Source organism: Protobothrops mucrosquamatus, unplaced genomic scaffold (genome assembly GCF_001527695.2).
Source record: "Protobothrops mucrosquamatus isolate PMUCROS unplaced genomic scaffold, P.Mucros_1.0 scaffold4424, whole genome shotgun sequence".
Taxonomy (NCBI): domain Eukaryota; kingdom Metazoa; phylum Chordata; class Lepidosauria; order Squamata; family Viperidae; genus Protobothrops; species Protobothrops mucrosquamatus.
In genome coordinates, this window is record NW_015390336.1 from 4,397 (window position 1) to 20,768 (window position 16,372).

General features: G+C 39.7%; 1 protein-coding gene across 1 annotated transcript in view; it reads left to right on the forward strand.

Moving 5' to 3' along the window:
* ANKRD33 (ankyrin repeat domain 33) overlaps positions 1-5,574 on the forward strand; it is an 8,776-nt gene extending 3,202 nt beyond the window's left edge. Inside the window, exons 2-4 of the mRNA XM_015828367.1 lie at positions 408-537; positions 1,262-1,402; positions 4,835-5,574. Coding sequence (XP_015683853.1) covers positions 408-537; positions 1,262-1,402; positions 4,835-5,574 — 1,011 coding nt within the window. The remainder of the gene's footprint in view (positions 1-407; positions 538-1,261; positions 1,403-4,834) is intronic.
* Positions 5,575-16,372: the final 10,798 nt, after the last annotated feature.

Here is a 16,372-nt window from a genome sequence, read left to right on the forward strand (position 1 = left end):
TAATAATAATAATAATAGTAAAATTGGAAGGGACCTTGGAGGTCATCTAGTCCAACCCCCTGCTCAGGCAGGAAACCCTATACCATTTCGGACAAATGGCTGTCCAGTCTTTTCTTGAAAACTTCCAGTGTTGGAGCATTCACTGGTTAATTGTTCTGTCAGGAAGTTTCTCCTTAGTTCTATGGTGATGGGAAAGCATTTTTGCTACATGGCAGCCAGTCTCTGCATGATATTCAGATGGCCACTGAACAAGCTCAGAAGGATGACCTTATTGCAATAGGGTTAGCCATGATGCAGCAACCATCAAGCTATTGGGATCATACACCTCAAAACCTGAAAGGATGGATAGGGAAGGATATTGTGTACTCTGGAAGTTGGATCTTAACGTTTTCCCTCTTGCTCTCCAGAATGGCCTCTTGGTAGCATGTTTCCGGGGTTTCAAAGATATTGTCATTCTTCTCAGTAAATGCTCCTACATAGATGTCAACCACCAGGATAACGATGGAAACACAGCACTTATGGTGGCAGCCCAAGCAGGTAGGAAAAGTTACTATTTTCATACACCAGCCGAGACACAAGGGACATCAAGGAACATAAAAGATTCAAACTGGGCAGGATGTTTGATCGGAATTTAAAAAACAGCAAGCTGAAGAATACGGTTCCAAATTATACAAAAATAAGGACTTTTCCCTTACTTTCGTTCCCTTGCTCAAAACCATTATTTATCCAGAACAATGTTTAATGAAAACAACAACAACACTGTTGGAACTTTGTGTCCTGCATCTCTCATAGGATGCATTTACTGGGGTGGGGGTGGGGTGGGTGGCTTTTGAATGTGCACTTGGAAATAAGTGGATTGGGTTGAGTTTCCAGTTTGTGCGCTAACTGGCTCTGGTTGGGGCAATATGTGATATTTTAAAGTGGTATGGGGGTCTTAGGATTTAACATAAAGCACAGTGAATCTATTTTTTTTACAACCACAAAGGGTCTCAGATGTAGGGGTTTTGTCAGTCAGTTCATTTATACACACATTGATGACTTTTTGCCTATGGGAAGGAACTAAGTATAAACTGTTTGCAAACCAAAAGCGATGGGGGGTCTGCACAAAATGAAAAATCAAACAAAATTAAGAATATGTCCCGAGAGTAGAACTGTGAATTCTCCGTGATTGATGCTGCCTTTACACTGTAATGAGTATCTTTCTTTGAAGATTTCAGTGCATTCCTAACATTGTTCCCTTTCTTTCTCTGTTGCCACAAAGGACACCTAACTATTTTGAACTATCTTCTGAATTATTACCCAGGAGTAGACATTGAGATGCAGGATGACAGAGGCCTGACTGCACTTATGAAGGCTGCAATAAGAGGGAAGAATGACTGTATTGCAGCCTTGATCATGGCAGGTATATTATTAATTCCTGCTGACTTTCCAGATGTTGATTTTAATGTTCTTGGCATTAACATAATCCGGTATTGTGCAGACAATCCATCAGTAGTGAGAGACATTAGGGTCATCTCTTTTTTCAAGGGGAGAAGGGGTACCCCCAAAACTGGAATATGAGTGAGAGATGTACTTTTCAAGGACAGTTTAGAAAACAAAAAATTGCTTCCAGACAATCTTCGGTATCCCTAAAGAGAAACCTAGAAGAACCAAATTCAACGTGTTCCAGGATGCTAGAAATAAAAGTAAGAAGAAAAAAGGATTCTCATTGCTTTTAGGCCACATCAGAAAAGAGACTCTGCAGGGTAATGGCCCTGGGTAATGGCCCCATTTTATAAGATGAGCAGTGCAGGACAGCAAAAGCCATTATCTTTATTGCTCACCTGCATGAATGGGATAAAAAATAGTTTAAGAGTAGCCACAATAAAGAAATTGGGTGGAGAGCCATAATATAGAGCCTTTTATCGTTAGTAACTCTTGGAACAACCCAATCCTCATAAAAAGATTTGCCAGAGTAGTATTGACTTGCCCCTTTCATGAGTCCCTTCCATTCACACACAGATATTCTAGACCAGAGTTTCTCAATCTCAGCAACTCTAAGATATGTGGGCTTCAACTCCCAAATATCCCTAGCCAGCATGCTCACTGGGGAATTCTGGGAGTTGCTCCACATATTTTAGAGTTGCTAAGGTTGAGAAACACTTTTTTTTAGATATTACAGGTTTGGTCATTCCCTTGATATTACTTCTTTTTGCAGGCTGAATCAATGTTTTTCTAGCCCTGTGCTATTCATCTGAAATTGGACAAAGCTAGACTTCTTTCTTTCTTTCTTTCTTTCTTTCTTTCTTTCTTTCTTTCTTTCTTTCTTTCTTTCTTTCTTTCTTTCTTTCTTTTCTTTCTTTCTTTTCTTTTTTCTTTCTTTCTTTTTTGCAGGGCTGAGGCTTGAAAGGAAAACTGTTAGCCCACTCTAAGCCTTTAATACTTTTGTAGCCAGTTTCACACACTGATAAGCAGCCTGCCTAGAACTCCTGCCTTAGTCCTGGGGTCAAGGAAGCCATTATTCTACACACAGGGACGTTGTACCATGATTAGAACTATTGCGAAAAGAACCAGGTTGCTATCCCTCTATGACAGTTTTCCTCAACCTTGCCAACTCGAAGAGGCGTGGACTTCGACTCCCAGAGCCTTTTAAACAGAAATGGAAGGAAAGCAGTTACTACTCATATTTTTTACATATGCAATTTTTTTTACATATCTTCTATATTTTTGCACAGAATATATATTGAATGTATTGCAGGCCCGGGGATCAATTTATGTTCTTCTGCGTGCAGGGGATTTTTTATCATTCTGGAAATCATGGTTGCTCGGTGTGCCTTTACCCTTTTTTTTAAAAAAATATTTTTCTGTTGATCAGCTGGAGGGGAAATGGATTGGCTCCTAATGTTCCTTATCTCTGCTCATATTTCAAGGCCAACAAAAATGGGTTTCTGAGGGAAGGGAGGTGAAAGCTGAGTGAAAAAAAAAACCCACATGTTGTTTGGAAATGTGGTCAGCTCTGGGAAGGGAAAGAGCCTCTGGATGATGGGGAATGTCTGCTTCGGTTGTTATTTTGCATAAGCCGGCCAACAGCAATAGGATCACCACAAGTTCAATATCATGATCTCTTCCCCATCACTCAGTAAAGTAGTTTCTACCCTCAGAGGGCCTATGGGAAACTAAGCCAAATTAGATGTTGCTGTTCCTTTTGCTAGTTCCCCTTGCCTCTGTTCTGGCTAGCAGCTGGAAGACACAGTCCACATTTCCCATTAGGAGGAAGTCTGTCTTCCTTACACTTTCTCAGCTTCACCCGCCACCCAATCATAGGACTGCTGAGGTGGTGATGATTTTGATAAGGTACTCGATCTGTGCATTTAGCCATCTGTTAGAAACTGCAAGCAAAGGGGCAAGGGAAATTTAAAAAGCCAAATTCATTCTCACTATCTGCATGAACCAGAAGGGCTTTAGACATTTTCAGAATGTGTTCACTTCAGCTGTCCAGAAATGGCAGAAAAAATAAAAAAATGGAGGAAAGAGCTGTTAAGCCCAAGGGCAGGAATGATGCAGCGTAGCAGGAAAGTTCCCCTGGTATGTGTCTGTGTGTATGTGTGTCTCTGTCTGTCTGTCTATCTATCTAATTTTTCATCTCACATAGGGTCTTTCATTGCACAGCTCCTCAAAAACTCATAACAATGGCAAGTCTGGCTATACTCCCAGCAGATTCTCCTGCTACACATTCCATGTGTACACAGTGTTGCTATATTGTGGGAAATAAAAACAGCAACTAGTGTACAGGTAGGCCTAATTATTCTGGATTCAGTGCTCCCTTATTTGTGGACTCTACCAGGATTCTGGCGCTTGCCCAAAGACATCAAGTGTTGAGAAGTATCTTGGAACATTTTGGAAGGTCTTACTTAAATGAACAATTGATTGTTGGTTGTTGGTTGTTCTCATCTTGCTACTTAATCTGTGAAACATACATAATAGTACCCAGTTCTCTTGCTAAAAAAGTGTCTATTCTCAATTAAAAACCAATAAAGCAAAATGTTCATTCACATCTAAGTTCAAAAAGATTTCCCCACCCAAATCAGAAGCTTTTGATAGATATTTTGTCATACTAAATAATCTACATTAATCAAACTCTTGACTTCCAGAATTCTACCCCAATCCAACTAATGATAAGAACCACCAGTTCTGTCTTCCATTTGATCTCACTCTACATATGTCATTTAAAAAAAAACAACCAAAAAACGTACACCTTCTTCCCTCTGCTTGCTGACAGGAACCACAAGAATCCTTAATCCTTTTTATCATTTTGTTTACATATTTATATTTGATGACTTACACAAGGTGACCTAATGGTAATCTTTGGAGGGAACTGGGCCTACTATTCAATTCTAAACATAATCGCATACATTCTTTTCTTGAATCTATATTATCAGGCAATGGGGGTTTTTTTTAATCAGTTCTTCTCCACCATAATCCTAAGGAAATCACATGTTCTCTCACACACTTTCACGTATAAACATACATGTTCACATATGTTCCTGTAGAAGCCGCTTTCACCTTCAAAGGGAAAGGTGGGCAAGGAATTTTCCACTCAATGCACAACTCAGTTGTACAACCCAGATGTGCAAAAAATATATCCCTGGAGAAAAAAGAATTCGCACAGGACGCAAAACAACTTTCAGGTATGTAAAGGGCCCCAGTTTCTCCTCCCTTGTCACATGAATCTCAAAATGGGATGGTGAAAGCAACTCTAAAACAAGACCTCTGGGGCAGCAGCTCTATGGAAATGCAAGTGTGGACTTGGGAATGAAACACCGCTGGGCGTCTCATCCTGTGTGCTTTCTCCTAGGAGCTGATATTGCCGCTGTGGATCCCGTGAAAGGAAAGACCGCACAGGAATGGGCAGCCATAACTGGATGTTTTGAAACTATCATGCGGATCAGAATCCTTTTGCAACGCCCCTGTGCCCAGCAATTCTCTAACAAGTACTTGCCAGAGTGGCCCCATCTGCCTGAACTGGTGGCCCAAGCGACGGCTACAAAATCAAGAGCCAAGCGTCTGTGTGATCTCATTTGCTCCATGTTTACCATCCAGTTCCCACAAGATGCTGAGATGGATGGGGTGATGGATCACATGGTGCGCATGACCACGTCCTTGGCCAGCCCATTTGTGACCACTGCTTGTCGAACTCTCTGTCCTGACAGCCCCCCAGAAGTGGGCAAGCAGAGACGCTCAGTGCCAGAAATTCTCAACCGATATGTACCTGATCCTGATGCCAAATCAGTAAATAGCAGATCATGCAGCAGTGGCCAGTTCAGGACCCAAACCCTGATACCCTATCAATCCCCTAGTCCCATTGTGAAGTTTCTATCCCTTCCTAAGCGATTCAACAGCACGACTCCAAAACTAACGCTCACCAAGTCTTCTTCCCAGTCGGCTCCTGAGGAGAACCAACCACCCAAGATTAAAAACAAGAATGCCCTGCAGGTGCCGAAGTGGCGATACAAGCAGCTTAAAGAAGAGAAGAAAAGCGAGGAAGCAGCGGGGCTCAAGAAGAAGCCAGACAAGGCTAAGAGAAAAGATGAATAGTCGTAACGTTTGGGGAAGCCAAGAAGAAAACGATACTCCAAAGACAAAGTAAAACTCTGCCTTGGGGTGATTCAGAAAATGTCGCCACCTTTATGGATACTTTCTCAATTCTTGGTCAGGCTAAGGAATTAATGCTAGAGAAAGTTACTTGCCAATATTGGTAGTAGACTCTAATCCCCAGGATAGAAAGTGTGGTGGGTATGACAGAAGAAAGAGTGTAGATTTAATGTCTCCCTTGCATGGAATTTCTCAACTCCAATCCCCTCCGTCCTCAAATGTACCTTAAGAATATGCCTAGCGTCTTTTCCTCCCAATCTTTGGTGGAAAAGCTGTGGAAGAAAAGTAGATAGAGGAGAATTAGAATTTGAAAATGGGCGGGATTGGGAAGGAACACCCCCCCCCCTTGCTCTCTTTTCAATTTATACTTTTTTCCTTCCCAAGAAAGTTACATTTAATATGCATAAGCTTATAATGGGGATTATTTTCCCAAGAACATTGCCTCGCTAGTGATCCCAGCCCTTAGATAGGGAAAGGGAGAGATGCTGGGATTTCCAGATAATATCCTAAATTAAGATAGGGAGAATTCCCCAGCAACCATTCTGCAACTCCCTAGCAGCTCCAGAATGTATTACTGAAAAGAAGTAACAAAATAGCTAATTTTCAGCAGTGCATTTCTGTCTTTTTTCCTCTTTCCCTCTTTCATTGTTTCTTTTCTTCTCTTTCTTTTAAAGACGAGAAGTAGAGTCAAATGCTTTATTTTCTTTTTTTTAACACACATACACACGCCATACAAAAAGTTCTGAATTGATTGATTATGTGTCATCAGGTCAATGTAATAGATTTTCTTCTATGACGATCAGCTCTTTCAGGTCTTCAAAAGCAAAAAATCAACAGAACAATTTTGGATAGTTTTCACTTTTTTTTAAAAAAAAAATGAGAATGGGAGTAGTTTACCTTCCAGAGCCCTCCTACTTCTCATTCTTTACTCTGCCATCTAAAATATGAAAAAGCAAGGTCTCCAGGGGCCCTCTAGAGCAGAGGTCCCCGACCTTTTGGGCACCAGGGACCGGTTCCATGGAGAAAGGTTTTTCCACGGACTGGAGAGGGCATGGTTTTGTGTGCTGCCTGCATCCCACAAATAGAGCTTTGCTCGTTTGTGTGGACCGGTTGTTGGCATGCCGCAGCCCGGTACCGGTCCAACAACCGGAGGTTGGGGACCCCTGCTCTAGAGCAGGGGTCTTCAAACATGGCTGCTTTAAGACTTGTGGGCTTCAATTCCCAGAATTCCTGGCTGAAGAATTCTGGGAGTTGAAGTCCATAAGTCTTAAAGCGGCCAAGTTTGGAGATCCCTGCTCTAGAGTTATCACTCCCAGACCTACAAAATGTCTGCCACAGTTAAATCTTACAATCCTCTCTCTGAAGTCAAAAGCTGAGGTCACATCTGTAGAGCAGCAGAGTGATTGGTCTTGGATGTGATATTACCAAGTTGAAGAAATATATGAAGGTTATATTTATTTATTTTTTGAAACATAAAAACCATAGGACTTGTCTTTAAATATTTCTTTTTTTTACTTTCTGAACTAAATCCAATTTCCCTTTTGTTTCTCTGCAGCATACATTCAGTTCTCATAGAGCAAATAAGAATGAATCATTTCTCGATGTTAACAAAAAAAATAGAAAATTAGAAGATCTTATATAGAATTGCTGGAGAAAACTATTTTTAAGACTGAGGAAAAAATGTAAAATATAGGGCATTATTGTGACAAATATGAATTCAGTGTTATTTCAAAATAATTACACTGTGTTGATATCTAGACTGAAATTAAGAAGGACATGTTAAGCTAGGAGAAATTAAAATTTATCACGGGGAGAATTTCTATGATAAAAATCAAGGTTTTGCTAAGAATGAGGTTTTTATTTTGGACAATATCTATTTTGACAACAGATGTATCATTTTAAACAATGGCAAAAAATATATTTAAACTTATATGGTGTGAGAGGACAGGCTGCCTACAAGATAGCCAGCATATATTCTGCTGTTGCCTTGTTCCTTTAGGGCCTCTCTCTAGCCAGCAAAAGCAACTGTTGGCTATAAAAGCTGAGCAGATAGGCAGCTGGTTATAGTGCTGTTGGTGTGTCCAGAGAGGGAAGGAAATATGTGTTCATCTGTGGAAATAAAGTAGCCTGAAGCAGTCTAAAGCAGATAGAAAAAGATACTGTTCTCCAGCAGGACTCACCAGTAGTAGTAGTTGGAGGAGCAGTAGGAGGAGGTGTAGTAGAAGTGGGAAAGAATGGAGCAATTAATATTAGCCTTTGAATGCGTGTTGCTTAGGGATCTGGTTTGTTATATTGGCTCTCTTGTGTTTTGGAGCCTACTAACTTGGGTATGTGTAAAAGACCCTGTGACAAACAGAACAGGGAAAAAACCCCACAGGTTAAATATAAATTGTTATAAGATTCAAAAGAAAGAGAAGGATTGGGTTTACCATATTTGAAATTGTATTTCCCTGCTTGTTTGATCTGGATGAAAAAAATTGAGGTTGCTGAGAGACTAGTCTTTTAAGTTAGAAGATCATGACCCGAGGTTTGGATGGATGGATATTTATCATATGATAAAATTAAAATTAATGTGGACTTTAAAAATCGTGTTATTAGATGTGCCATATTGAGAATATGGAATAGATACAAACCCAGGTTGTGCCTAAAAGTACCTTTATGGATCTCAGTACAAGAAGCATAAGAGACCTGGCAGAGGAAGCTGAACGGTTGATGTACCACAGGACTTACTGGAAAATTAACAAGAAGAATTCAATATCAAATGAAGAGAGCAAATTAATAGCACAAGGATACTAATTATTGTATTTTTATTTCATTAAATATTAATGAACTAAGAATTTTGATTATAATATAGAGACAGAGCAGTGGGAAATTGTGGCTTAAAGGGTTGAAATTTACATTGCGTTATGATCTCAGATTTTTTTTCTAAAATGATGTGTTGTTGGTACATGATAGCAGAGAAATTATGTAGAATGTATAAAGGCGCTTCAGATGTATGCTGGAAATGTGAACAGCATGAAGGGACATTTTATCGTGCATGTAAAATTGGATTCAAATAATACTTTTTTTACACAGAGGATTTCAAAGATCAATATTCAATAGAAGCCAGCATTTTCTTTTTAGGACTAATGAATAAAGTGTTAGAAAAAAGCCATGGAAGATTATTTCAGTATATGATTACCGCAGTGAAATTACTATGTGCACAGAGAGATTCAGCATTACCTGCTATGGAGGAAGGGTTGGTGAAGTTGATAGATTTTGCTGAAAGGGGTAAATTAACTTCTTTGATTAGAGAAGAGAAATTGTCTACATTTATTGGTGACTGCAAGCCTCTTATGGACTTTTTGCATAAAAATACAAAAAAAACCAAACTTGGGATCTATGTCTATGATGATTAGACAGGACAGATAGAAAGAATAGTAATATGATGCAACTTTAGAGAGAGAGGTTAAAATATATTTGAATTTATAACTGCTGTCATGAATATTGAAAACTGTTTATATCTTTTCTATTTTTCTTCAAAAAAAATTCTTTTCTTGCACTTTTTGCTTTTTCTTTTATTTCTTTTTTCCCTCCTATTAGTTTGTGTTAGTTTTTATCTTCTGGTTTAAAAGTTTTAATAAAATTTGTATATATATAAAAAAGAAGGAATCATTTCATCTACTTACTCATGCATGATATGTGGTCATCTCCTCTACATGTCGTACAGCAGCGGTCCCCAACTTTTCTGGACCCGGCAGTGGCAGCAGTGGCAGTGGCAGTGGCAGGCGGGGAGAGGGGATGGTCTCACACGCATGTACACCACTTGCGCAAATGGAGCTTTGTGTGCTTGCGCACTCGCCCGTCACTTGTGCGGCCTGATTCTCAACGGGCTATTGCCCAGTATAGGCCCAGGAACCCGGGGGTTGAAAACCCCTGTGGTATAATACATTTAAAGCAGGGGTATCCAACCTTGGCAACTTTAAGACCTGTGGACTTCAACTGGCTGACGAATTCTGGGAGTTGAAGTTCAAAAATCTTAAAATTGCCAAGCTTGGACACTCCTGATTTAGAAGCAAACAGGAAAACCCCCCGGTTTTTTACAAAACTAGGGCTAGTAAACCACATAATGAGGGTAAATAAATGAAGCACTAGGAACCAAACAGGCCATCCTAACTCTGCATTTGCCCTCTGTGTGCACAACAGCTTCTCAGAAACCAAGCAGCCATCCATCAAGAGCTACAAATTCAGAACTTGAAAAGAATTCCCAAACTGCCCAAGCAAAACATTTACCGTATTTTTCCGTCTATAAGACGCACCCTTATATAAGACGCTCTGGCATGCGAGTTTCTCCATGCCGATCAGCTGTTCGGCGGCAGCTGAGCCGGCAAATCCGGAAGTTCGGACGGCCGACGATCTTGCCCCCTCCCCCCTCCCGTTAGTGGCAAGCCCACAGGGGCTTGACACCTGCACCAGGCGGCATGGCAACCCACACAGGCATGTTCTGGGTTGTGGAGGTTGCCGTTATTTTTCCATGCATAAGACGCTGCACTTGTATAAGACACACCTGAGTTTTGAACAGGGTGTTTGCAGGGAAAAAAATAGCGTTTTCTATACACGAAAAAATACGGTATTTATGTTTAGCTCATTTTAAAAATATATTAGTCAATCAATAGCAGCAGGGCAAAAAATGACATGTCAGAAAAAAGTATTAAAAATAGAGGCTTCCTCCATAAAAGAAAGAGAAAATATACTGATCTACAGCTTCATAAGAGATACTGCAAAAATGCCTCCATGGATTTTTTTTTTTACACAAGAGTCATGCCAAAAGTTAAACAGTTCTGTTTCCCAAGCCAAAGCCCTATAGCATCACGGGAAACTGGACTATTAGATCAGTGCTGCCCCCATATGGGAAATCACAATACTGTAGAATAGCGGGCCCTAACATTTTGGGGCTTCGCTTGTTTGCGCAGCCCAGTTTCTGGCATGCTGCAGCCCAATGACAGTCCACGGACCAGGGGTTGGGAACCCCTGCCGTAGAAGAAAGAAAAAAAATCAAAGACCTAGGACAGTTAGGATAGTGAGGATAATTTATAAAGACATGCCTTGCCAAAGAAACATACTGTGATTAAGGTTATGGCAGCCTTGCTCTAGTCTGATTTTACTTCTGATTTTCTCATTTGTTCAGTGATATTGTCTCCTTGTCCCAGCAATTTCATAATTTTCATAAAAATATTTCTTTTATTAAAACACATTTAATAGAAATATGTTACTTTCACAATTTTTAAATATATAAAAAAAAACTCTTTTGGTTGGCAGCAGTTTCCTATTTCCATCCTCCCCTATCTTTGAAAAATACAGAGTAATGGTACTGTTTCTGACAATATTGCACAATATACTGAAATGATAAATATACACAATTTTACAAATCTCTTATATGTACCAAGCTACATGCCAAGTTACAAATGCTGGATTTTTCTTTTAATCCATCATTTCCAAAGTACCTCTAAGATTATTACATTGCTATTGGAAAAGCTGCAAAGGTCATCCAAAGAACAAACGAAGCAAGTCAATCTCCAGAGACACAATATAAAAAGTTGATATTAATAGTGCTGGTAAATCAAAACTAAAATTAAAACCATCAGAAAGAGATCCCATTTTTTTCAGAGATAATCAAAACCATGCCAATATAGTGGCAGATTTTAAGAATAAAATTTACTGTGACAGTCAAATAGCTGTATATAATTAATTTGTTTTATTAAACATTATTCTGCTGACCACCAAATTTGTTCAGCTATTTACAAAGGGGGTAAAGGGGATTCCATGCATTAAAATGATTAGACTACAGTTAAAACAAAATAAATCATTAACAATAATCCACAATTAGTCAGCAGTTAAAAGCAAGTTGAAAATGATATCTGGTAAAAGTTTTTTTAAAAGCTAGTAAGGACATTAACTACTTAACTTACAATTAAGAGAACCAGTTTGGTCTAGTCTAGTGTCTAAGATATCAAGCTAGAAATCAGGAGACTTTGAGTTCTAGTCCAGCCTTAGGCATGAAAGTTGGCTGGGTGACTTTGGACCAATCATTGTCTCTCAGCCCAACCTACCTCACAGGGTTGTTGTTGTGGGGAAAATAAGATAAGATAACCTTTATTGTCATTTTTTTACTGTGGGCACAACAGCACACATCAAAAATGAAATTTAGTTGCCCGTTCTCAAAGCGAAACACATACATGACACACACCTAAACATACTATATACAACATATGTATAGACCAGGGGTAGGCAACCTTGGCTCTTTTATGACTCGTGGACTTCAACTCCCAGAATTCCCAGAATTCCTGAGCCGGCTGGAGGCAGGACGAGAAGCAACGGATGGAAACTGATCAAGGAGAGAAGCAACTTAGAACTAAGGAGAAACTTCCTGACAGTTAGAACAATTAACCAATGGAACAACCTGCCTCAAGAAGTGGTGAATGCTCCAACACTGGAAGTTTTTAAGAAGAGACTGGACAGCCATTTGTCTGAAATGGTGTAGGGTTCCTGCCTGAGCAGGGGGTTGGACTAGATGACCTCCAAGGTCCCTTCCAACTATTATTATTATTATTATTATTATTATTATTATTATTATTATTATTATTATTATTATTATTCGTAACAAATAAATATTAAAAACTGTCCATCTTGAATATATAACGGAAGGAGGAAACTTGAGAGTTCACAAGGTTAATGCTGTATGGAATGAAACTATGGCTGAATCTGGATGTTCTGCTACTGATACCACGAAGCCTCCTCCCAGAAAGTAACAAGGAAAACAGGTCTGAAGTTATTTAAAATCAGGATTTAAAAAAAAATCTTTAAAAATCTAAATCCCTTTATAGGATTCTGTACAGCGGGCAAAGAAGGGGCAACAACTGGACAAAAAAAAAAGACTCCAGGCTCACAGTAACTGTACATTAATCTCCCCAGATGATTTCAGTAAGTGTGGGAGCATTTTCTGTCAAACAGATCTGCTCTAAGCCATGTAGGAATTTAAAGGCATATTGTCAGGAAACAAATCGGCAACCAGCGCTGTATGCATGAGTATAAGTTGATCTCTTTTTCAGTCTTTCCCAGATTAGCCTAGCCCCAGATTTAATATCAGCTAACATTTCTCAATTAAACACATAGGTAGGCCCATGTAGAAACCTGAGTGACATCACATCCCTCTCTGTTTTGGGGTCCTCTGTCTCCCAATAGCATATCTGAAATTTACCTTAAATACAGAAATGAAATCAGGGAAGAGCCATGGCGATATTCCAAAATATTTCAAACAATGCCGTGATCAGTGATATTAAAAACTGCTGAGGCAGTCTTAACCTCGTAATTTAGCCTTGAAGCCAGTTGAAGACGATCTACTTCCTCCCAGACTGCAGGTAAAAAGCCCTATGAACCTCATAGCATAGATCACTTTAAAACCAAAGGTGGCATAGAAGCAGCCCAAATACAGTATTTGATTTGGAAAAAAAAATAATTACTGAGAGCATTACAGTGAACTGCTACGAATTCAGTACTGTAATAAAAGCCTGGGAGGAGAGGGAGGAGGAGATATCAATCGTCTTCCCTTCAATCTGAAACAACTCAGCAGGCTGTAAACTTGCAGGGAAAAAATGGTTTCTTTGGTACACATAAAGGTAGTCCTTGTTTAAAGACCCTAATTGGTGGAACCAGAATTTCCATGCTAAGTAAAGTGGTTGTTAGGGGAAATATCATGAGACTGCACTGATTAGCAATGGCTTTTGCAAAAGTCCTGGCTTTGGTTGTTAGGCGAGGAATTCATATTTCTCCTGCCTTGCCATGCTCTCCTTTGCTTCCACTTACCCATCCATCCATCTCTGTCCTTTTGGCCACCCTGCCCTCCATTCCCACCTACGCCTGCTCCCTCCACCAGGCCCAGCTGACCTTCGCTGTCTTCTTCCTCCCATTGCTGATGGTGTACACTCAGCCCAGGCAGATGGCCAGGCCTTTGTGAGGCCTTCACAAGGCCTCAGGGAAGCCTCACATTGCCACGCAAAGAGCCGGGAGCTGCCTCGCATTGGTTGGTCATATGGGGAGAATGAATAAGTGATTCCAGAACAAATATATTAAGGAAGAATGAATGGGATGAGAGGAAGAACAAAAAAAATAACCATAATTAGAGGGAGATGTTGAGACCCTGACAAAGAGAGTTAAATAAAACAAAGGGAATATATGAAGAGCTATGGGAACATGACTGAGGCAACAATGTTTTGCAAGTGTAGAAAGTATGGAGAGGTGTAGTGAAAGGCATAGATTAGATATTGCTAGATTTCTTTTTCTTTCCAATCATCTCCTTTAATTTCTTTTGCTTACTAATTCTTACTCTTTTTCCGTACTTTACATTTATGTTGCTTGCCTAAAAGGGAATAAAGCAGATGGATAGATGGACACGTGGATAAAATATAAAATAAAGCCACTATTTTAATTCCCTTGAAGCTGATGGCAGTATTGTTTCAGAAGAATTAAAGCAGCAGAGAGTGGAGCCTATAGATGACTTTATGTTCAGGGAAATTTACCAGAATCCTACCAATATTAGCAACTTGATTGTTCTAATGCCTCCATATTTGCAGCACAAACAATTAAGGAATTGTCCATTTTACCAGAAAATATCTAGAATGAGCAAATTAAAGTCATTGAAGGTAAAGAAAAAATATTTATTTGTTTGTGATTATGGGTCATTCCAAATGTCAGTTGTGCTCTAAATGATTTATTAGCTAAAGAATAAGCTGATTTACTGCCTCTTCCTTATACTTCTCTTTTTTCTTTAGAAGCCAGAGTTCAGCCAAGGTAGCCTAGTTTCCTAAACATTTCCTCTGACATCTGAAGTGAGAAATCCTGGTTAAAGAACTCTCTGAAAAGAGAATATGAATTTAGGAGAGATGTGGCTATACTAAGTTGAACGAAACATAGTATTGAAGAATTTGTTTAAAATAAGAGTCGGATCAAAAAGCCATGAGCCACTGAAAAGCATAACTGAAAACAAATATAATACTTCGAAGTACCAATTACAATGTAAATATCAGTAGAATGAGAAATTTAGAAATTGTGCTTCAAATTGTTGAGGTAATTTGGCATGAAAGCAAAAGGCAAACCTTTTTGTACAAGCTTCATTTCTTCAGCCTCAGGTTGCAAACCTTTAATCTTCAGAGTCAGGGTAGAGCCATCAAGTGCAAAAATGGGGTCTCAGGAGAGCACCTCATTATTATTTCATCTCCATTCCCTGTGCTGTTTTCTTTCTTATCTGCCTTCTCCAGCAGAGCCTGCATATGGAATGGGGGCGTGCTGCACATGGATGAGGGAAATATCTGCTCAGTACACCCTGTCCTTGTTTGCCTTCAGCGTCTGGTTGTGAAGGGGAAAAAATGGGGGAAGCCAAGGATTCCTTCCTGAGTGATGCTAGAAAGTCTCATTCATCTAGTTTTACGGGTTCAGCCCATATGAGACAAGGACAGAGATGTGTTTTGGGTAGATGTCTTCCCATAGGTCAAAAAAGAATTGTTAATATTCTGAATCAACAAACGTAGTGCAAGAGAAAGGGAAGGCACCCCCACCTCAATAGGTAGTCCTCACTTAACAACCATTTGTGCCATGACCACTCAAAGTTAATGACAGCACTGAATGAGGAGACTCACAGCCGGGCCTCAAAGTTGGAGTTGTTGTGGTGTCCCTGCATTCGTGTGATCACAATCCGGGCACTTGGCAACCAGTTGACATTTACAGCAATTGCAGTCTCCCATGGCCACGTGATTTCCATTTGAAACTTTCACAGCTCGCTTTCAACAAGCAAAGGGAAGCTGGCAGAAGGTCACAAGTGGGAATCACATGCCAGTGCGTCCAATGATCACATGGGATTTATCTAAGCATCGCAACTGGAATTGCCAGAATTGCCATTGTAAGTTGAGTGAGGTCATGTGATATTTTGCTTTATGACTGTATTGCTTAGCAACAGGGGTCCCAGTCCCAATTATTGATGTTAACTGAGGACCTATTGCAGAAATCAATTAGAGGCAGTAGCTACATTTCAAGGACCAGACTTAACCTAAAACTTTCTCTTGCTGTAACCCAGTTAGTTTGATACATACAAGAAAATCCACAATTCTTAGATGAAGATTAAAAGAAGGAATTGATAGTGCATGACCAAACACTGTGCAGCTCAGCCCAGTGTCAGTAATGGACTTGATATCCAACACATGTACAAAAGGCCAATTTAAGAAAGCTACTGTGCTTGCTAACGTATTCTCAGTCCAGGGCCCAGAACTGCATTCAGTTACTAAGGGCTCATTCATAGATATTGATATATCACCAACTCTTAAAAATTGAAGGAAAGTATATAGTTTTGTAAACTGGTCGCCACACCGCCTGACTTTTACCTTGTCTCAGGAATAAGGCCAGCAAATCAGAGAAAAATAGTGTGGTTTGTTTTCATGACAGCAGCTGGTTGTTTTCTTTCTGAGCTTGGGCTTGGGAAAAAGAGCTCCATGTGTGGAGACAAGCTTACCCCTCCACCAGCTTTCATTCTCAATTGAAATGTTTCCTGTGATCCTTTACTTTGCCTTCTTTCCCACCATTTCAACTTTCCTTAACATCCCAGGTTTTCTTTTTACTTGAGGAACTTTTGATTTTACTAAAATCAGGCAGAATTAAAGGTTAGGTGCAGAATGCATGTTTTTTTTTCCTTTCTCTGGGTGGAGAAAGAGAAAAG